This window comes from Rousettus aegyptiacus, unplaced genomic scaffold, assembly GCF_014176215.1.
Source record: "Rousettus aegyptiacus isolate mRouAeg1 unplaced genomic scaffold, mRouAeg1.p scaffold_m13_p_1, whole genome shotgun sequence".
Classification (NCBI taxonomy): Eukaryota; Metazoa; Chordata; class Mammalia; order Chiroptera; family Pteropodidae; genus Rousettus; species Rousettus aegyptiacus.
The window spans coordinates 46,446,283-46,469,029 of record NW_023416284.1 but is presented as its reverse complement, the minus strand read 5'-3'; the positions used below and the strand labels follow the sequence as shown (position 1 = coordinate 46,469,029).

The 22,747-nt window shown below is 40.0% G+C and overlaps 1 protein-coding gene across 2 annotated transcripts in view; it reads left to right on the top strand.

The window, feature by feature from the left end:
• The first annotated feature begins 7,744 nt into the window (after positions 1-7,744).
• Positions 7,745-22,747, top strand: part of WLS (Wnt ligand secretion mediator) — a 92,090-nt gene continuing 77,087 nt past the window's right edge. The window contains exon 1 of one of the 2 annotated variants that reach the window (XM_016164531.2): positions 7,745-8,127. In XM_016164531.2, the coding sequence (XP_016020017.1) occupies positions 8,022-8,127 (106 nt within the window). In that variant the 5' untranslated portion in view covers positions 7,745-8,021. The remainder of the gene's footprint in view (positions 8,128-22,747) is intronic. The other variant, XM_016164532.2, reaches the window with a different exon arrangement.

Here is a 22,747-nt window from a genome sequence, read left to right as displayed (position 1 = left end):
AACAGAACAAAACTGTGATTACTAGAGCAGATATGATAAGTGCCCAGATAACTGCAATATCAAGTAGCATGTGTGAAGGGACACAATAGATATAGCTATATAAGGGTTCACCCAAGGAAGATACCGTATCTGCTTAGGAGGGAGAAGGATCAAAAAAATATACTTGAAAGATAATCAGCTCCAACTCACAGATCCAGAGCTTGCTAAGAGTAGGGTCATTCAATGAGAAAGAGTTGTCAACAAGAATTATAGGCAAACAAGTTGAGGGGAACCTGGCAAACAAGAAATAGGGTCCCTGAACAGTGCTGAATGGGAGGGCAAGGGTTGGCGGAATTGAACCTTAGTTTTCTAACCAAATAATGCCTGTCACCTCTACATTGATCCTCTTCCTCTTCCTCTAGTTCCTCCTTAATTTTGAATGCTTATCGAATGTCTGGCACTCTGCTAAACTCTTTATACACTGAGTGTATTCGATCTTCCCACAGCTTTCATGAAGATACCATGATCTCCATCTTACAGGCAACTTCTCTGAAGTTCTGAGAGGTCAAGTTACTTGCTTAAGGTCCCTGAATTTCGCCTAGATCTGGCTAAGCTAAATCCTTGCTTCTCATATTGCCTCACATAATTATGTAATAGCATCTGGCTCATAGGAGATGCTTAATAAATTAATAATGGATAATAATAATTACTAATGAATATATGTACAACAACATGTGGTGCTTTGGGGATTTTCTTAAGATGTTTTAAGTGAACAGAACCCTATATATCCTTGTGGCAGTAGCAGAAGAGGAAAAACTCTGGTTATTTTTGTTTCTGGTTTTGTTTTTGAGTAACTTAATACTTCAGGCACTATTTTAAATACTTGATACAAATTATCTCATTTAATCTTCATAACATACATATTTGAGGAGAGTATTATTATTCCCATTTTATAGATGAAGTCACCGAGTGACAAAACAATCACCCTAACTAACCCAAGCATACAACTAATAAATAGCAAAACCAGATTCAGATTCAGACCCCAGCCAGTTTGGCTCCAGAGCCCAGGCTCTTCACTGCTACACAACGCTGACCCTGTGAAGATCAAATGTAGCCAGAGCATCGGGTACCTGTGCACCCAGCCAGGGAGAGCACCCCCTGTCCTGTTCCTTCCTCAGATCTGGAGTCTCTTCCATGCCTCTTAGACATGTGATTCTTTAGGACTTACTGTCTTGGCTAAGAGAGCCATGGCATCACCAAGACCCTTTTACATACCTGAGATAAATTTTATGAAAGTAAGAGCATATCTGTCTTTTTTGTATTTGCGATACATGGCTTATGGTAAACACATAATAAATATTTATAAAGTAAATGAAAGAAAGTACCATATAACCATACAGGTTTCCCAAATTAGATTTTTTAGAAAGATAAAACATATATTAGAAATTGGGAAATTTTGCCCTCATAAATTTTTATATTAAAATGAATAGTATTGATAAAGCAACTTGAAATCTTTGGTAAAGAGGTTCTTTATTAGGAATTCATATCAGGATGACAAAATAAACAAAAATATTTGGAATCAATTTGCAGGTTAATGAAGCCAAAATTAATTTTGTGCACCGAATGTCTTCTGCTAACATATATTCTTCAGGAATGTCCTCAAAACACTCTGAAATTGTGCTTAACAATGACTTTCATGAATCATTAGACTTGAAAATTGATCTTCAACTCGGAAAAGCCTTCGTGGCAAAAACCTGAAAAGGAGACTTGCAAAGATTTAAGGCCGAATTGGAGGGAGTTTGATCTGACTGGGAGTAAGGTGCACAAGAAGAAAACAGAGTTGACTGCATGAACAAAGGGGCAGCCGAAAAACACTAAAATGGTGCCTGTCTAGAACTGGCAGGAAAAGGGGATTCTAAATAAATGTTTCCTGAGAGCTCATGGGGAAAGCAGGAGTGAGGTCCCTTGGCATACCAAGGAGGTGATTTCTATTCATTTCCACAGCCCTGCAGGTTTCTTTCTTTGTTGAGTTCAAAGGGCACAGCTGACATAAAGGAGATAAGAACCGAGGCTCTGAAGTAGACTTTCTAATGTAGGCTCCATGAGGGCAAGGCCTTTGTTGGGCCCACTGCTCTTCCCCAGCATCTAGATCAGTTCCTGGCACTCACAGGGGCTCAATCGATATTTGGTGGTTGAATAAATGGTGTGTTGCATCTGCTTTAGAACCCGAACTTCCCAGTTTACTAAGAGAAGTTAAGGGAATATTCCTTAACTTCTCTGAACTGTCTTTTCTCTTTTCAAAATGATCGAAATAGTATCTACCTCATAGGACTGTCGTGTGTATTAATGATGATGATGTATGTAAAGCATTTAGCATAGTGCTTGGTACATAGGATGCAATCAGTATAAGTTCTTGTTCTTGTTACTGTTATAATAATAATTATTATTAGGGGCTATTAGCTGCCGTTAGATCTGACATTTGGGGAATTACCTGCCCTCCCTCACTCCTACACATCTCGATTTCCTTTATCTAATGCAAAGTAGGCATATTAAAGGTCCTTGACTTTCATGTATTTTATCCTCATGCAAACTTTACTTTCCCACATTACATATAGAAGCCCGAAGCTGTTTTTATTGGAGATTATCCTTCATGCTGAGATACTTAGTGATGATTCTGAGCTAATTTACAATTAGCATGGGGTAAGGATTGGGCTTTGCCTCAAGTCAGGGCCCATTCTCACCCCAGATGGTCGAGGGCTGAGGTTAAGTCTGAGTCCCTCTTCCTGCCATTGGCCATCTGTGGGGGACCATCCTGAAATCCTGGACAGCCAAGGACTGGAATGTGTTCATTCATCATTCATTCATGCAATAAAATTTATGTGCCGACTCTGAGCTATGGTGTTGGATGTTGTCTACATACCACAAAATCCTTGTCTGGGGCAGATGTGTGTTGGCCTATCCAGGTTCTCTTCCTCCTGCCACTCTCCATAGGGAGGAGCAGATGGAGAGGAGCTTATGAGCTTGACAAAATACAGGGTGAGATTGGGAGGGAGAGCTGTTGTGAGAGCGGTCATGGGGGGCCGGGAGCAGTCAGCTCAGACTCAGTTAGGCTTATGGTATGGAAACTGGAAGAGAGAAAAGGCCCTTTCCCTCCACCTCTGCCCCAGAAACTGAGCACATGGTATCTCAGAGGGTTTAAACACTGGAAGCATCCCAGCTCTCTGCTGCAGCCTCTTTCAAGCCTGGGAAACAACAGGAAGCTGACTGGCTAGTTCAGGGTGTCAGCTGCCTTCCACCAGAGGCCTCTGGAAACCTATAAAGTTTTTTTACCTGCCCCTTCAAAGTTGCCTGGATTCAAAAAAGCAATTTCATAAGAAACAATTATTAGGGTTTTATAGTTCTTTGTTTTGTTTTGTTTTGCTATTTGGGAACAGAAACTTCCCTCATAACATGTAACATATTTGTCCAGTGACCACTTTGTGTCGGGTTCTATGTTAGGTACTTCATAACATTTTTTTAATGCTCACCATAATTTATGAAGTTGATATTAGCATCTTAAAAAAAATAAGAAAAGTAAGTCTCAAAAAATAAGCAATTTTTTCAGATTTATATATACAACTAGTAAGACATAAAGCTCTGACTGAATAAGCCTAATGTGTTAAATGTACATGGAGTGTTAAAGAAAGGTAAAATGGAGTTTATTTAGGGTGGGCGCAGATATGTAAAATGGGAAGGAACAGTAAAGTATTTATGAAACAATTTCATCTAAAGATCAGGTTGAAGTAGTGGTCTTCTCAGCCCTGGGTTCTGAACAGCTCCTACCCAAGATTAGTGTGCAAAAGGAGATGCTAGGAAAGGTCTTGTATTTACAAACAAAACAAGACAATGGGGCTCATAAAGAGAGAAGTAAAGGGTGGTTTTGTCTGGGGAAAAAAAAAATAAGCATTAAAAAAGCTGTGTGTGTGTGTGTGTGTGTGTGTGTGTGTGTGTGGAGAGAGAGAGAGAGAGAGAGAGAGAGAGAGAAGTAACACTGAATAGTAGAATGTGAACCCAAAGTGCCTGCTTGCATTCACAGGCACTAAGAGAAAATATCAACAACGGAGGAGCCACAGGGTGCCATTTATGGATAAAAGCTATTTATGAGAATGAGAAGCCTAAGAGTGAGATTATTACTCTTGTTAGGTCCCTCTGGGAAGTAAATTAGGTATTTGAGGGGGTATATGCAATTCTTTTAGATCTCTGCATTACATTAACTGCAGTGCCAATAATGATATGCTGCCTTTGGTTTCCAAAGGGGGCTTTCTCACCTCTAGGAACTGAGCCCTCCTCTGTGCAAGATGCTATGCTGGGGCTGTGAGAGAGACAAAGGCTCAGGTCACACTCTTTTTGGTCTTAAGAAGCTCGCAAGCCAGGGGTGACAATACGGCACATATATAGATACAGGTACAAACTACAACCCTGTATATATGTGCCAGATAGTCATTAGTCAATAAATGCTATAAGGAATGTGGGGAAGGGGTTGGAGTTGCATTTAATTCACCTTCAGTTAGATATTCATTTATTCATTTGTCCATTCAATAAATATGCATTGAGCATCATTACAACCTTCCATATGCCAAACCCTTCAAATAAAAGGATGGATAAATCAGGATCCCTAACTTAAAGTCGAGTGAAATTGAGTTAGAATGATCAATTTCTGTTGTCAGAGTTGGATTATCTGTCTCTAGGACAATCTACCTGGTGACCCAGAACAAGGATTTTATTAGTGACTGGAAGAAATTTTTAGGATGGAATGTTTCTATGTTTATAGTTCACTGACTGTCGTTCAGAGTGCAATACCAGATGTTGGTCTTATTAGCACATTAGTTGGAATTAACCAGCCAGATTGCTCCTAAAATATATTTCAAAAAATAAATATAACATGATAAAATTTTAGAGCTGAGAAAGAACCAATTATGATCAGATTTACTAGTTTTTTTTTTTTTTTACACAAGATTATTGATTTCCTTTAAGGGTTTCTAATTATAATAATTAATAATAATACTTTGCAAGAACACCATGAGCTAGGTACTATTATTATCTACATCTTACAGATGAAAACAATGAGCAGCAGAGTGGGTAGGTGATTGTGTAATGGCCTGTGACCATACATAGTTAGAAGCAGAACTGGGAGCTAGACTCCATCCCAAATCTAGCCTGTCTAGCTTACTCACTCATGCTCTTTTCTACTCAACTGTGCTATTCCCTTGGGAAATCAGAATCCAACAGTCACTTTTAATATTTAAAAAGACATACTAAAAATTGTAATTTATTTTTAAGCGCCTCATGGTGATGAATGCTGCATGTGTTTGCCCCGCACTCAGCTTGGCGGTATTAGTAATCTCAAGCCAGTTAGAAGTACTGGTTAGCAATGAGAAATATTTCTTTTTAATTTAAATTGTTATATAACAAATACCTTTTCAAAATAGGGGATCACCATGCTGGGGAACTAGTATTTTAATCCAAGCCTCTCATTTCTAGATATGACACTGAAATCTGAAGAGTTCGGCTAGTTACTTTGAAGATATACATTTGGGAGCCAAGGGGATGGGGTGTGTTGTAGCAGTGATAGAAAAATGAGTTGAGGAGCTCACTAATCTTAAACAAATAAATTAATTCAACTAGCCAAGAATTTCTTATGCATCAAATTCATATTTGAAGATCATGGAACACCATTTCTTTATTCCTAGTGAAAAGTAGTTTCGAATAGAGAGTAAATCTTGATGTAGAATTCTAAACCTTACTTTAAAAACTTCTCTAGTACTAAAAAGAAGGAATTCTAACCCTAAGGCATCATTATTATTTAAATATATGGAAGTTGGCAGCTTGCTGAGATGAGAACACAGAATGTAGAGTTAACTAGTAAGAGAGGTGAGAAGGTCATTCTTAACTCTTTTTATGATGCCCTGGAACCTACTCCAGTCAGGGGGAAAAAAAAAATGAAGGAAGCTTCTGAAAAGGTAAAGAAGGAAAGCATTGGTCTATTTACATTTGGGTAACAGTAAAACGCTTCAGACCACTGCTTTTGACAAGAATTATTTTGGCTTCTTCCCCCACCCCCCAATCTGGTATTCTCCAAAGAAAAGATTGTCAGTCACTATTCAGAAAATAACAGCTAGAAAGGAGGAGTCCAGACAGGGGCAAGTGTCCTCCAATGCTTATACAACAAAGCCTGGAACAGGTTAAGGGATCAATAAGTGACTGCTGGTTAAAGGGTTTAAGGAAAGAATAAAGAGCCACTATATCCCCAGAATCATTAAGAATTGTTAGACACCAAGGAGACAGAGTTGTATCTACATAGAATTTGGTACCAGTCCTTAAGAAGTGTCTAGTCTAGTTGGATGCTAGAAAGGATCACCTCTATTCTATGAAGTGTAACCTCCAGGGCATCTTCTATAATGGCACTGTAAGTTCAGGAACAGAGTAGAGGAGGAGACAGGGCTTGGGATATTCCCTTGGTATCAGAGAGTGTCGATGGAAGGGATGAGCAGGAAACCAGGTGTGTTAGGGATGGTGGGTGGTGGAAACCATATTATGTGTGGGAATTGGGACAGTTACCAGGGTCAGAGGCTATCTATTGGACTGTGTTTTGTGCTGGCCAAGTGACCAGTTTATGAAATATGAAAAATCCAGGCCTGGGAATTTAGGCTTAATAGAGCAGGAAATCTCTTAAATCCCACTCTCTTTTCCCCCTTGGAAGTTAAGTGTAAATATAAATATATCCTTGCAAGAAGACAACAAACATTGCAGCTTAATGTGTACCATCTAAATCAAATGTCTCTTTTAGGCTTTTGAAATGGGCTTGCTTTCCCCTTCACATATTTATTCAGTCCACAAAAGTTTGTGGAGGACCTGTCAGAGCTAGATAGAATTCTGTTAGGCACACGGCGGAGGAGAGGTGGTATAAAGATGAGTAAACTTGGTCTCTATCCCCCAGCAGTTTTCTGCTCTATGGTGGAGACAAACGTGTACACTCAGATCTTTACAATAGAAGCTAAGAATGTAAACACAGGAACTGTACGGCCTCAGTTCCCGTAGGTATTACGCGGAGGTGGTTTGGAAAATTAGCAAGTTTTAGAAGACGATTTGGTTCTTAAATGAGGTTTAAAACTCTGATGGAGTAAAAACAAATATTTTTAGGGCAAGTGCCAGGGTCAAGGCTCCGGAAACACATGGAATGGAAGATAATGTGGTAATGAACAGTGGTTTGATTTCGCTGGAGCGCCGGATTCCTTAAGGGGTGCAGTGGGGGTGGGGGGAGGGATTTCGCTGGGTATATGTCCACCACCCAGGCTGGGATCAGGTAGAAGGAAGCCAAGCCGAGACTTTATTCCGCATCTCTAGTCTTTGACTTAGCATCTTTGGGTCCCTTTAAAAAATTCTCGTTCCTAAAGAGAGTTCTAGCAATTGGGGGTGGGGATCATTTCCTAAAGTCAGCGCATAAGTTAAAGGTCTGCAAAGCTGTCCACGGGTGATTTCTGTCTCGCACCAGAAAAGGAAACGTGTGAGAGGCAGGGTAGGGGGAACCCACTTAACAAACAACATCGACCTCGAAACAACACCAGCCCCTGGCGGGACACGCTGCCTGCCAGGCCCGGGAGCGGGACGCCAGCACCCGCCGGAGCTCCGAGCCCCGCACAGGCGGGCAAGGGGGAGAGGAAGAGAGGGAGGTAGAGAGGGAGGGAGGAAGCGCGAGAGGGAGGGAGGAAGAAAGGGAGGGAGGCGGCGTCATGTGATCCGCTTCCCTGCTCCTTTAAGCGTCCACAGCCGGCGGAGCGGCCACAATCACAGCTCCGGGCATTGGGGGAACCCGAGCGGGCTGCGCCGGGGGAATCCGTGCGGGCGCCTTCGGTCCTGGTCCCATCCTTGCCCGGCTCCCGCACCCCTGAAGTTTTGCAGCGCCCAGAAAAGAGGCGGGGGAGGAGGGAGCGTGAGAGGAGAAGGGAGCAAAAGCACACCCTTAAACATTTATTTCCAAGAGAAAAGAAAAAGGGGGGCGAAAAATGGCTGGGGCAATTATAGAAAACATGAGCACCAAGAAGCTATGCATTGTTGGTGGGATTCTGCTCGTGTTCCAAATCATCGCCTTTCTGGTGGGAGGCTTGATTGGTAAGTGCGAGAGCTGCAAACTTTTCCCCCTTTCTCTTTTCGGGCCCCTTCCCTCTTTGCCTCTCGGGCTACTTGTTACAGTATCGCTGCCTTGCTTCTATGATCTAATTAGTCCGGCTATTGTGCTTAAGAAAGCAGAGCTCCATGGGGCTCCGTGGGGCACAATCCAGTCTAGTGGCTAAGAGAAAAGGAGAGGAAAAAGTTTTGGCCTAGTTTCAGTATCCACTTGAAAGGAAGGAGGGGGGTGGCGGGGGTGGGAATCTTAAGCATGGCGACGGATCGCGCGAGGAAGCGCTGGTTACAAAGTTGATTGCTGCTCACCCCCGCTTTCCCCGCATTCCCCCCTTTTCCTTTCCGTTCCCTCCCAATCGGCTCCGGAGGGCAACGTAATCGACTTTATTAGGAAAAACAGAAGAGTCGGTAACTGCGCCCGGCGCAAACCCGTACGTAGCCCTGTTACCGGGCTGTGCTCCTTGCATGTGTAAACGCATTTGGTCGTCTCAGCCAGGGGGCGATTTGTATTTTGGGTCCTGACCTTCGCGCCTCCTCTTGCTCGCCGCACCCCCACCCAACCCTCGCCTTGGCTGACCACAGGTCCGAGCCGAGGGCCAGGAGGCGGGATGGGATGGGGTGCGGTGGGGGAAAGTGCTTGTCTGGCGCTGCGGGAAGTTGGAGAGGTCGGAGGGGAACGGCGTATCCGAAAGGTGTTGATTTGGCCTCCTGCCCTCTCTCGAATCTCCCCTCCCCCATTTCCTAGAGCCCCGAGAGCGGGTGGTATGGGGCCCCTGGTCCTCCCTTGGTGTCTTGGAGAGCTCCCCCCGCCTCCGCCACAGCCCCGCGCAGGTGACAGCTCCCCCGGCCCCGGCGACGGCGCCCGCCTAGGGAGACCTCCCCTGGTGTGCACCACCCGGACCTCTTGGAGCCCAACAGCCTCCCGGGTGAAGAAGGTGGTCTCGTGGACCTTCCACTCGAAACACTCCATCTCGCTGTCTCTCCATCTTCATCCATCCTCCCGCCACTCCGCACAGTCGCGGTCCCTTTCCCCTCGAGATATAGGACATCCCGGCACAAACTTCAGCGCCAACTTTGCAACCTGAGCGGATGGGTGGTTTTTCTTCTTTACTTCTGGAATTTGTAAAACTTTGAGAACTAGGAAGCCCACGGACTCCCTACGTGCTACCCTTTTCGAGAGTCCGCGCGGCGCGGGCGTCGTAGTCGTAGGGATGGGAGCTTGGGCACCTCAAGTCGTGTGCGTGGCGTTTTGTCTCCAGACTTGGGTTAGATGGCAACAAATTAAAGGGAGTCTGGTTCTGCAAACCACTGTAACATCCAGGCTAATTGTTTAAACAAAGGAGAGTGCGCGAAGCTTCACCGAGGAGAGAAATTTCTGGAGATATAGCTTTCTTCGTGTATGTATCCACAAGGCAGAAAGAGAATCAGAGTTTTCCAAGTTCATATTCTCAATTTGGACCAAACGGCTTAATATTTTTATTCCTGAACCGTCCTCACCCCCAACACACACACACACACACACACACACACACACACACACACACACACAGGGTTGAGCTTTCCTGTTAGCTCCGGTTTGGCTACGTGTTATCTCCATGTTTCCTTGTATTGGATTTTAATACATTCTCTGCTGGGAGCCAAAGGCAGCCTTCCCTGTGCCCTCACAGTGATTATGCAGCGGTTACAATTACACCTCTTGTCTCCCTTGATGAGCAGTTGCAGTTAGATGCCATTGGATCTTGTGTGATTTCAGTGGCAGACCATAATTAAAATTTCTTGCACCTTGTGCTTTCAGAATTAAATTGGCCTATTATCCCTGTCTGACCTTCATCCTCTTTGAGGTTTTTGCACAAGCAGCGAACCATTACACATAGTTCCCTGGTGTTTGTTGGTGTATGTTTCTTTTTCTTTTTCTAAAGCCGATCTCTTAGCCTTGAAGAACCCATCATCCAGTGTTGTAGATGTCTTAGGGCACTTCTGGAATTAGTATAATTTCTGTAATTTTAGTACTGGGGAGACGGTCCAAGGGCACTGGTGAGTAGCTGCTGGATGTTAAAGTTGCTGGAGGATCAAAACAGTTCTGTGTTCAAAGAGGGGTTTGTCTGGTGTAACTGTTGCCAAGGGTGGTTTTTCCCAGAGAACTTGGTTACTAACCATACTTGGTAACACTCTCAAAAAGTTAGTGATAGGTTGCAACTGTAATTACATTCCCTTCAATGAATTAACTGCTTTATTTCCAACTTTCTTTGAAAAAGAAAATGTCTGTGCATAACACTTCTTGGGGAAAATTGTGTAAATTTACTACTTAGCTCCCCTCTTTCCTCAACTGTCACAGCTTTGTCCCCGGTTCTGGCTGGAAGACTGAAAAGATCAGATCCAGTCCACATTAAACACTTTGAACAGTGAGTTAGCCTTTATCTAGTCCACTTAAGAGGTTTTTTTTTTTTTTAATTTTTTGCTATTAAATAAATCTAGGAACTTGGGTATGCTATGAGACCTAAATATGGGAAATAAATATCAAAAAAAGGTAGCTGATATTTTTCTACCATACTTCCCTAAATTAGAAAGCAGATGAAATTGAGCAAAGAATAGACCTTCAACAAAGTGGTCTGGGGTAATCGGTAGTTGAAGGCTGTTTGCAGGCTGGAAAGTTGAAGTATAAAGTTCGGAAACCTCTTCTCCATTCTCCCCAGTGAGAACGGAATTCCTTCACTGCTCACTTCCACTGATATGTTAGAAGTCAGGTGTCCTGAGTGGAAAGTGTCTTTCTAATACATCTGTAAGACATCAAGGGAGAAAGTGAAATCTTTATTTTAAATTGGTTATAATATATGTTTCTTTTTGATCACCGTTGTCCTGGATGAAAGGAAACATGGCAGCCTAGGAGCATCTGAATGGCAAAGCTCCTGATTACAAGAGTATAAGTACTACACAAACATATGTACAAAACAAACACAGGCAACTACCCCCAAACAGTAATGACAAATCATGCACCCCAAACAGTTAACCAACAGGCTTCTGTTTCTCCATTGGTAGACTGAGTTTAAGGTTCCTTTCAGTTATAAAATTGCATAAAATTTTCAGTACTTAGAAAATTTTATATGACATTTAGACTTGTGTTTGGTTGCAGCCTTCTAGAATTGATGGGGAAATTTTAAACATAGATACAAAAGCAAATGGGAGGGACTGGGTTTTGGTTAGCCAGCTTAAATACTGCCTGCCCCAATTGCCTTCTTAGAACCAAAGTGTGTGTGTGTGTGTGCGCGCGCACTTTTGTTTGTTTTCCTTGTGCCAGTGTCTATATAATGCTAAATCGCTGATGGGATTTTGAGGAAAAAAAAAAAACTATGGAAAGCAGTATCCTACATGCTAGAATTTGAGGTATTTAAAATTTCACCGAATTATGCCATGGTTTTGTAAAAACTTTGAGCCATTATAAAATCTTGAATCTGATTGTTTTCTTATGTATTGACAGGGTTTCTGAAGTGGCTAGCTTCTCTTAATATTTAGAATCATTTAAAAAATTTAAGAACTCCCAAAGGAAAAGAACATTTTTTAAAGATGTAACTTAATCTTTATCCTCCTTAAAAATGAGCCTGCCGAAAATTTTTTTAAAATAAATTTCTTTTGATTTTATGTTTGGTGAATTTAGTTCATGCAGAGGCAGCTGCAGGGGTGCAGGAAGGAGGGGGTGGAAACCATGCAGCTGACTAAAAATCATGAACTTGAATCCCTGGCCCATTATGTGCAATTTGCTCAGCTTCAAATTAGTCATGTCTGGGGGATAAAATGGTTGAAAAAGCAGGTCACTGTACCCACCTGTTCTAAAACTGTTAAGAATATGAAGATGAGGACTGGGTGAATAGAAAATTATTGCATTGTTTTAAGCATACTAATTAATGCTAATATTTCAAACTTAAACTACAAATAAGTATCAACAAATTACCCATTATTATTTCTTTAGGAAAGATTGCTCTTTCTTTCAAAAGCTCCCTATGTGAGCAGTCTTTTTTTAATGCTGAGAATATTTGTGTGTGTATTAACCATTTACATACATATATAACCAGTTTTCTCTATTTTTCATGGATTTATATACTGCCTTTCGGTGACGTTGCCCATACTATTGCATTGTTACTATTTAAATGTGGTCTTGATTGTGGTTCACCCAAGCGAGTTTTTATTTCTGCTACTATCATTTATTTAGAAGTGGCAAGATTTTAAGAAATTAAATACAATTACAGTTATGCAGGGTATATAAGGCTTTGTTTCCCAATACGTTAAGCTTTAAGTTTGTTGTAGTCTTTATTTTAGCATATGTTAATAATACAATACTTGTAATTCTGCAGCGTTTGGATATCTGGTGAGAATCTTGAAAAGAAATAATTAATTGGCTTTTGGTTAATGTTAGCCCATATTTTTCTGTATTTCAGTCTCCTTTTTATTTCGTAAAATTTTATATCTGATTAAACCATGTCATTTTTTTTTCTTTTTGTTAACTACTAGAGTGTCTAACATGGTTCGTAGGAGTACTATACAACCTCAAAAATTTTTGTAGAACTTTTTATAATTGAAACTACATTATTTGACTCTCATGCTTTCATGTAATTGTTCAGTACAGCCTGTCTGGCCTTCTATTGCAACTTTCCCTGTCCTCTGTTAAAAGTGAGAAATATTTCCTTAAGATATGTGCCTTTGTAAGGTTTTCAAGTCCCTGCCTGGAACCCATGTCTAGACTCAAAGTCTTTCCTACCTAGTTGACATTTTGCTGTAACTTGGTTTTTAAATTAAAAAAAAAAAAAATCCAGATAGATTGAGGAAAGATTCTTACCTTATCTTCCTCATAAAGGTGTTTCTATGGAGATTTAGAATTTGAGATTGTATGTAGGTCCTTAGCTTTGAGCTTATGTAGGTCCTTAGCTTTGAGCTTATGTGCTGAATGTGAAAAGTAATTATTAGAGAGCCTACTGTATGCTCAGGATAGGGCTGCAGTGTTGACTGGAAGTTAGGAAAGAGGAGACTTGAAGCCTGAGTAACCTAGGAAAGCCTGAGGTAGAAAAGAATCCCTTTTAATCCAAGTTCACCAGCAAAAGAGTCCCTACTATGAGTTTTCTGTCATTAGGATAATTCTTACTCATTTATTGGGAATTTGAGAACATGTGAAACAATGTTAATTATACCATCAAATTATATTAACATTTCATTTCAAAATAAATATATTAATGAAATAATATAATATAAATAATGTTAGACCTGTGTTAAATGCACACAATGTGCCAGACGTTATCTAATTTAATCCATGCGAAGCCTTGCCAGATTGGTACTGTTGTACTCAATTTACCTGTATGTAAACTGAGGTGCAGAAGGGTCTAGTAAAATTGCTCATGATTACCTAGCTAGTCAGGGTCAAAGCTCCAGTCAGTCTGACAATAGAGCCAGAATTCTCAACCATTAGATTATCCTGCCCCGAGCTTCCAAAGCCTTGACTATAAGCACTGAATAAAAATGGTTTTGATGCAGAAAGACATAACACTACAAAAGCAATTAATTTCTCATTTTTCATCATTGGGTAACATATAAAAAGGTAAGGATATCAAATATTACGATAAATGAAATGGAGTCCTATTGTACATAGCAAAGCAGTGCCTTGCCAAGGCTAAGGGAGGACACCTTTTGATCTGTCTGCATAGGCCGGTCCAACCAATTTCTTACAAGTGCTAACCAGTCTCCGTAATTGTATGAATCACTCAACTGGCTGAGCAGCCAATTTCGTTAACCATAATGTGTTTGAGTTCTGCTACTCTAAGGAAGATTACTTGATTTCGTTTTCTCTAGTTAGTGGTTTTAACATATTTATATAGTTATGTAAGTCTGGACTCTTTCAAAGGAAGGAGAGAGGAGTCAACTGAGGTTGGAGAAGATTTTAGAGGGTGCGAATTGGCAGTAATGGTAGAGCAATTGAAAGAAGAGCCTCCTACAGAAAACTGAAAATTCTATTCCCCAAAGGATAAGTTTTGTGTATATACACACCCATACATAGTCATAAGGGCATTTCAAGCTAAAGGGTTCCATGTTGACACCACGAATAGGTATATTTTGTTCCTTGGGATAGAGTTTCTCTACTGAAAGATTTGTTGCCCTCCATTTTAATAGAGATTCTTAAGAGATGGTGGCAGATGGGGAGGATGAAATGATTATGTCTATTCCATTTAGTTTTATGACTTCTCTGAGGTGTAATGGTGGCCTAATAGACAAATGAGCCAGATAAGGACAGTTCTCAGAGAAAGTACCTGAACGGGGTTGGAGATTGGGACTGGAGAAGAGGTGCTTGAGGCGTTGAAGTTCCCAAATGTGATGATGAAATGTTTTGCAATTTTCTTTTTCATAATAAGGCTAATCTAAAAGGATTGCTAAGTAACAGAGCAACTCATGCGTTTTAGAATACAAAAACACTAAGGTTCTTTAGCTTTTTACTACTGTCTCTCTCTCCTACCCTCTCCACACCCCTAATTAAATATTGTAGATAAGCAAAAGCTATAGTCAAATTGTCATCTGAGAAGTAGTAAGAAATTTGGCTTATTATGATTTGTTGGTGTTTGAGAATTCATTGACTGTGGGAAGCATTTTATGTGTATTGATTCATTTAATGATAACAACTTAGAGAAGCAGGTACTTTCTCCAGTTTTCAGATGAATCCAAAGCTCATTTAAGGAACTTTTCAGAGATTACAGAGATAGTAAATAAGAGGTTCTGGCACCCAAGCCCATTATTCTCAACTTAAGCCATGGTCTTAGGTCTAATGCCATTCTTCTCCTATTGTCCATTCAATTACCATGGTTAACGAAGAATAGGGTGTATTGATTCTGCACAGATTTTATAGATGAAAACTCAGTCTCCCCTTTTTCTGTTTCAATCCTTTTCTCAAGCCACATGGCTCTCATCACTGCATGGGTACTAATCATTAATCTAGTTAATTCCTAAACAGATGATCCCAATTCCAAATACATATTAACCCCTTATTCTAGCCATCATTATGTTGACCAGTGCTTGCAGGCCATGCTGGGGAGGGCAGAACCTGAGAAAATTATACCCCAGATACCCATCAAAAGAAATTATTATAGAAGAAGAGTAACTGGGAGTTGTAATTGAAACATGTCAAAATAACTGATCTTCTGAATGCTGCCTGGACTTGGCACTCACAGCAGGGCCTGAATATAGCTATTGAAAATCAGAGAGGGGTATGTGGGTGTGAAAGGCAATGGGAGTAGAATATGGACCCAAGAAAGGGAAACTAAGGCGTTTGTAAACATGAGACTCTCTCTTTGGGACACAGCTTTTACCTGGATTTCCAAAACCTACTTCTGGTGCCATCTACCCGCCAGTCCCCAAACTGACCAAGTGTTTCTATCTGCTGTGCCTCTTTAAATCCTGGGCCTTCTTCTTTCTCTTTTTCCTTCCCACTTCATTCTTTTAATGCTCCCTAATAAAAGGGTGTTCTTTCTTCACTGGCCCACAGGAATTATAGGGCCTTCTTAAACTTCTGGTTAATTCCCTGTGTTAACTCAGAGGCTTTATCCACAAAATACATTTCCAAAAAAGCAGAGGTAATTGAAAGAAGAGGCCAAGTTATTACATTTGTTTTGGCAAGGCATTATGATTTCTCTGTAGAACAAAGGTAATGGGTCTGTAAATGATTGGGTCAGTTTTTTTCAAGCCCCAGGTTAATAAGGCTAAGCTCATGAGAGCTGGTCGGGGCCAGTTAACTGTTGTCTTAGTCCTGGCTTAGCCCATCCCAAAGAGAGACCTCCTGGCAGCATCCTGTAGTGGAGAGAAACTTGGCTCAAACTCTGCAGATGACTTGTCTCAGTGATCTCAAATAAGTCACAAAAGCTCCTTGGCTCCCGCCCTCAACTGTGATGTGGGACAGAGTCCTCCTAGGTCATCGATGATCGTTGCAAGGAATTCGCTGTCTTGAGGACATGGTACCCATTAGGGTGTCTCGTTGAACCAGACCCACCAGAGATGTGATTCCCAGAGGACTCTTCTCTGAAACTATCTGTTTAACCCCATATTCATCTCCTGTTTTTCTTTCTCTGTCCCTCTCTGTTTTTAAATCTAGAGAGAACCATGATATTGTCTATTTTATATTCTTTCTCTTCCTCGAGTCACTACCACTTTGTCAAATACCTCCAGATGAACGGATCTATTGAGGCCGAAGAAATGGGCATGACCAAAAGCATTACTAAGTTTGGGTTTGAAAGTACCAAAGACTTCATCCCATCCTTCTTCCTAATAATGTTAATCCCCATTCTGTAACTGAATATCTCATAATGAGCCTTCCCTAAATGGTAGATATTGTTGTGGAAAACAAGTAAATAAGGACATAAGTCTAAATCATTCTCCGAAAGCAGGCACTTTTTACTCCCAAGAGAATACCTCATGCTTTTACTCAAGATCTATTATTTTTGCTTTATACGCACTTTTAATAGAGCTCAGTTATGCCATTTCTAAGTCTACAACATTTGGGGTGATTTCCACAGAAACTCTGGCAGCAGAGAGATGTAGGAGCGTGGTGGGTGATGTGAAGACAAAAGAAGAGAAAGGGAAGAATGCCCAGGATTCTGAGGTGTCTGTGATATGAGCAGGGCGTTTCATACCTCACTAGCCCCCTTGGCAGCATCACTGTAGGATGTGATAATTGATTCTACTCTAAAGCTGTGTGATCTTTTTTTTGCCTGCCACTAGTGTGGTTTTTTGGGTCCACTGTATCCATACACTTTGGTGTTTGTTGTTTGGCCTGAATGAAAACCTTGGAGCTTGTCGCTATTAAATTGTAAAGATGAAAGGGCCTTTGAGACTATCTTGTCCTACCTCCTTTAAGGAAGAATCAGAGTCCTAGGAAAGGGAAGGGACTCAAGTTTACAGAATTAGAGGCAGAACTGTGGCATGGACTCAGGTTCTAATGCCAGTCAGCACTCTAAACATATATCTCCGAGTTTCAGCATGAAAATTATTTGATTCCTGTATAAAGCCATAGAGTTAATGTGCAGAAAATTCTCCACATGTAGTTCATATAGCTCTGTTGACTTTTCTGTACTTGAAAATAAAATAGCAATAACTTTAATGGCTTCTCCTTCTCGCCTTTGTATACTTAATATTCTTAATCTCTTATGAAACAATAGAATTATATACAGTGTTAAGCTATTCTATGTGAATTTTAAAGGATACTGCAAAATTGAAAAATTAAACTAGATTCCTTCTTTGCTTGCCTTGGGCATGGTACATTCCCTTTTCTCTTGCATGACAAAGTGTTGTAAATTTAAAACTAAAAAAAAAAAAAAAAAATCCCATGACTATGGTCCTTATTAAACCAACCAAAGAACAATCCTTGTGTTTAGTTTTAAGACTGCGCCAATCAGGCTCCTTTGACTAAAATTCTGAGACTTAACTTTTGTGCTTTTAGGGGATGTTTGTGGCATGCGTAATTCTGAAGTTGTAGTGAGTTTAGCAGAAGTAGCTTGCCCTATATTTTTTGGTCTGATTTACATACAAAAACAACAAAATTGCTCATCTTTCTTCTCTACAATTTCTTAGCTTTAATGATAATTGCAAACAGAAAATTCAGATTGCCAAAATAGAGCTTAAAATGTTGAGGACTCCAAGCCATAGTAGCTGACAGGCATACTTTTATGCTTCCAGAGGTGCAAATATTACACTGTAAATTCTTGCTCCTCTGTCTTTCTTTTTGTTGAAACTAAGCAGAGTCACAGAGCACTATGTTTTTCTGCATCCTCTGATTTGGCCATAATGAATCTTGGCTTTTAAGTCTTTGTTTAACATGCTTGCCATCAGGTGATCATAACCAAAAAGCTGGGTTCCATATGTATTAAATTCAGCCCTCTCTCAAGGCAGATCAGGTCTTTTTGAGGCCCTCTTCCTTTTGCTCTGGGTTCTTATATATTTTACCTTCTCTCAGCTGGTTGTAACTTGCCTGAGAATGGAATACCTCCAATGTAGACGAGACATGTCCCCACATTCCTTTTTTTTTTTTTTTTCTTCTGTTCTCTTGAGCTAGTTCTGGCTTGTGTGAAACAGGCTTCAACTTTAGCCCCTGCTTGCTATCATTTATAGAACACACTTCTACTTAGCAAAGATCAGCTTTTTCAGAATTGTGAGGTGAGGTGGGGTAGGATGGGGAGAATTGGCTCTGACCGGCATCTCTGGGACCCTAGACATCCTTTTAGTTACCCTTCCTCCTAATTTTACAAAATTTGCAGATTCATGAGAGACCTGGTATTAAATCCCTGGCACCATTCTTTGAACATGCCCAAACAGAACAGAGTTTTGCTATAAGAGAACATAGTATTTCTGGATAACAGTTGATAAAAAGAAAGAGAAACAGGCTAATTTATAGACACCCAAGATTTTTAAACTAAGAGGAAACTAAAGTTACCTTTCAATTAGCATTTGTTTCCTTTTTTTACAGATAGCAGACTTCCCCTTCTTCTCTACCCCACTCACCTGTTAAAAAAGAAAGATAAAATATAGTTTGGGAGAAGAATAAGCAGTATGTTTGGAATTTAAACAAGAAGAACATTAATTTGAGGACTTGGGTTAGTACCTGAGACTAGCTCTGTCCATTAATTCTTCCAGCATCTCACTTTAGAGTAATTCTCTTCGCTAAGCAGAATTGCTACAATAGTTTTGAAAGTTACCTTTGATGGCTTGGGCTTCTCATAGGATTTCTAGGAAATGGTCATTCTGGTAAACAACATGGTGCTAGCTTAAGATTGTCCATATGGTGTATCAGTTCAATGATAAATTCACTGAACCTTTCTTCCAAAGCAATCAGATTTCTAACTGATGGCATGCAGTTTTATGGTTGATCAGTAGGTGTGATGTGGTTTGTTATCAAACTTGCTTTTTAACCTGGACAAACTGCTTACACACTTTGAACCTCAGTTTCCTCATCTAAATATTTATTCCTCACAGGGATGTTGTTGGGTTTAAATGAGAGAATGTAAGTTATCTGCATATACATGTTAGATCAATCAATATATATTAGCCATTTTCCTGAATTAGAAGTTTTCACTTATTAACTTTTTAAAGGGTTTTTGTTTTTGTTTTTGTTTTTTAGTCATTTTATATATCTAGTTAGGCCCATGACAGGTTATATCTGCCTCTTAGTGTATTATGAAATTAGAAACTCAGCAACCCTGCTTGATAGTCTTAGGTGTAATCCATGCTAGCCAATAGTTCAAGAAGCATGTCATTTACACATTTGGCGAATTAGAGCAACTAACTGACTTTTTTGTGTTAATGATAGTTTTTACCAAGGTTTAATTTGAATGTTAAATTTTGCCATTTAAAATGCCAGACAAATATTCTTGGCTTTTTATAGCATAGATAAACCCACGTAGCAAGACTTTTAAATGGATATCAGTTCGTGGAAGAGAGATATTCCATCCATGCATGCTACAGAGTGAATCCCAGTTGTTCTGTTTTATGATATAAAATTGAAGTCATCATCCATTGAGAATTTTTTTTTTTGCTTCTAGATATAATGTAAATGACAAAGACCTTTGAAAGTCAAACTTCAAGGAAAAAATAATGATCTTTTTCTTATAAAATATTAACTACTTCTGAAATATCAGCTATAATTATAGTGCTCTATTGTAGGAATTTATAAATGAAAAATGAAAATATAACCCTTATAAAACTGTAAACTACCTGAGAGCAAGGATGCTCACCTTTATCTCCAGTGGTTACCACAAGGTAGTACAGTAGAGATGCCTAGGAATGCTTATTGGAGCAATAAATAGATAAATGCCTTACATTTTAGACCTATTGCAGAGGTAGCTAAAATACTTCAACTTCAAGGTCTGCCCTAAGATTTATAATATTTTATCCTGGGCCATTCTTCTATAATTTAAATGAGGGGAGGTTTCTTATTCACTTGAACTTAAAAGATTGTCTCCTTTAGGGTTTACATGCTTAGGTTTGTAAAAGCGTATCCTTTTTGGAGTTTGAGAAAGGGACCTTCTTCTATTATATTATAGAAATGAAGGCCCAGCGAAGTCACAGTAAAAGAGTAAGATCTGAATCAAGTTTCCTGACAGCTAATGGAGTATTTCATTACCTACGCCTGCTATTCCTCTGATTACTATTATGTCATATATATTTGGTCTTTACTTAGCCAAAAAGGCAGAGAATTCATTGTGACTGGTTGTCCATACTGGCTAGGAGGAAGGGGATATACACTAGTATATGTATTTCCAAATTTAGAATATTCAAATGAGAATGTTGATTGATGATGGAAATTTTATGATATATTGTCTTTAAGAAATAAAAGTGTTTCTTTTGTTCCACATGGGCTGTCTTTTTCAAGGTTTTTAAAGAGCATATGATTTTCTATAAATTTTTAAAGATGGAAAATTTATCTTTCAAAGTTTCCTTTCTAAGAATTTTGTATACGTATTTCCAGTTCTTCTTAGAGATCAATGATATATTTATGATGTCAGCTTTTATAACTTCCTCTGACAAGAAAACATCCCATTGTGCTCAGCTTATGCATCTGGTGGGTGGGAATGAATTCATCCACACATTCTTCCAGGTTCCTGAATGGTACTAAACATGCTGTGCTGAATGTGTGCCCGCAGGCAAAGAAGAACCTGGGCCCATCAACTTTCAAGTGGAGCCAGGTGGAGAAGCTGGAACAGAGATTTAAGAAGCAGCTGTAAGCTGAAAGGGAAGGAAGCAAAAGCCAAGGAGACAGTCACACAAAACCTGGACTTGGACTTGTCTTAGCCAGGCTTTCCAGCTAGAGGTGGGAGGTTTTGGAGAAGCGGGCACAGAGCTGGGATAGAGTAAGGGGAGAGGGAGGTGGGGGTGATGGAGAAAAAGTAGGGGCTTGAAAGAAAGATGACAGGAATTTCTCCTCAGCTGGATCATCACGTCATCATGAACTCCCTCTAAAGTCATGACTCACTCTCTCTCTCTCTCTCTCTCTCTCTCTCTCTCTCTCTCTCTCTCTCTCTCTCTGTCTCTCTCTCTGTCTCTCTCTCTCTCTCTCTCTGTCTCTCTCTCTCTCTCTCTCTCTCTCTCTCTCTCTCTCTCTCTCTCTTTTGGTATGGACCCGACCATTGTTTAAAAGCCTAGATAAAACTCCACTAGAAATGGGAGTTTTCTATTCTAAATGTAAGCGAGAGCTTTGTGGTCAGAAGGACTGGATACAGATCCTTACTCTACCACTTGCTGGCTGTTTGGCTTTGAACAAATTACTTATTCTCAGAGCTTTGAGTTTCCTCGACTCTCAAATGGGTAAAATGGTAGTAATAATGCTCATGACATTACTGTGAGGATTAAATTACATAATATGTGAAAAGATTAGATGAGATAATACGTGTACAGTGCCTGACAAATAGTAAACAGAATAGCCTAGGTACTATTTTATTATTAGTTTTATTCTTTTAACCCAGAAATGAGTTTTGGGAGTTAAAACACCCAGTGTCTTTTGGGAGGCTGACATAAGAGGTTTTCTGTCTTCTCTGAATCTGACATACTGGTTCAGAGAAATGTAGACGATTCTAGAGTTAAGCTTAGATTGGTTCTGTAAATTTAAAATCTTGTAACTAGAAACATGCATTTTCCTGCTCCCGATTTTTATTTACGTTTTGGAACAAAAATACTGTGATGTTAAAGGAATTAAAAACAAAGGGAAAAAATCCTGAAATCCACCATTTATTTACAACAATTCCATGTTAATATTTTATTCTTTCACCTTCTGTGACTGAATATTTTCAATTTTATATAAAAGAAATGTAAAAGCCTAATTAGCAGAGGCTCTGAAGTTTATTGTTTATGCCTCTACCAATTGTATGTTTACTTTGGAAATTCAATAGTCAGTTCCTCCACTCCTCCTTCTAAACTCTTCTTTAATACTTAACCCAAGATTGCTTGTTGAACCATTGAACCATGGGAAATTCATTTTCAAAATCTGCTTAATTGCTGTGAGACTTTTAATTTGTTCTGGATGATGGTGCTAATGTCTGGGAACTGGGACTGAAGCCCTCCAAAGTTGTTAATTCAATCAGCCGCTGTGCCCTTGCCATGCCTAATGAAGGGGGGCATCCAGGTCCTTCTTACAAAGAGGCCGGGGCTCTCCTGACCACCTTGTCAAAGATGAATAAGAGGGGCCCCACAGTTAGGTTGAACACTTGGGGCAAATTACCAGGGTGTCAGCCCACATTATCCAAAGCCTTGGGATGTGCTTCCCAAAATAATTATTCAGTAGGTTTTATGTAGGACCCCAGATTCTTACGACATAGGTTTTTGTGTGCACGTTGTTCGCACCTGCTAATCTGCAAAATTCTTTAATTACTGAAGTTCTGTTGTGGCTCTGTCTGTAATCTGTAAGATCATAAACATTACCCCCAGACTATTGATATTCCCGTTAACTACTGAAGTTTTCCATGGCGAGACTGGTGAAAGCTTGCTCTGTCCTCATGATAAATTAGCTTGTTTATTCCTCTTCTGCTTATTTCTATCCTGCTGTTGGTTAGTGTAATGAAGCAGAAATCCATTGTGTATGTTCATTGGGTAGCGATCCTCT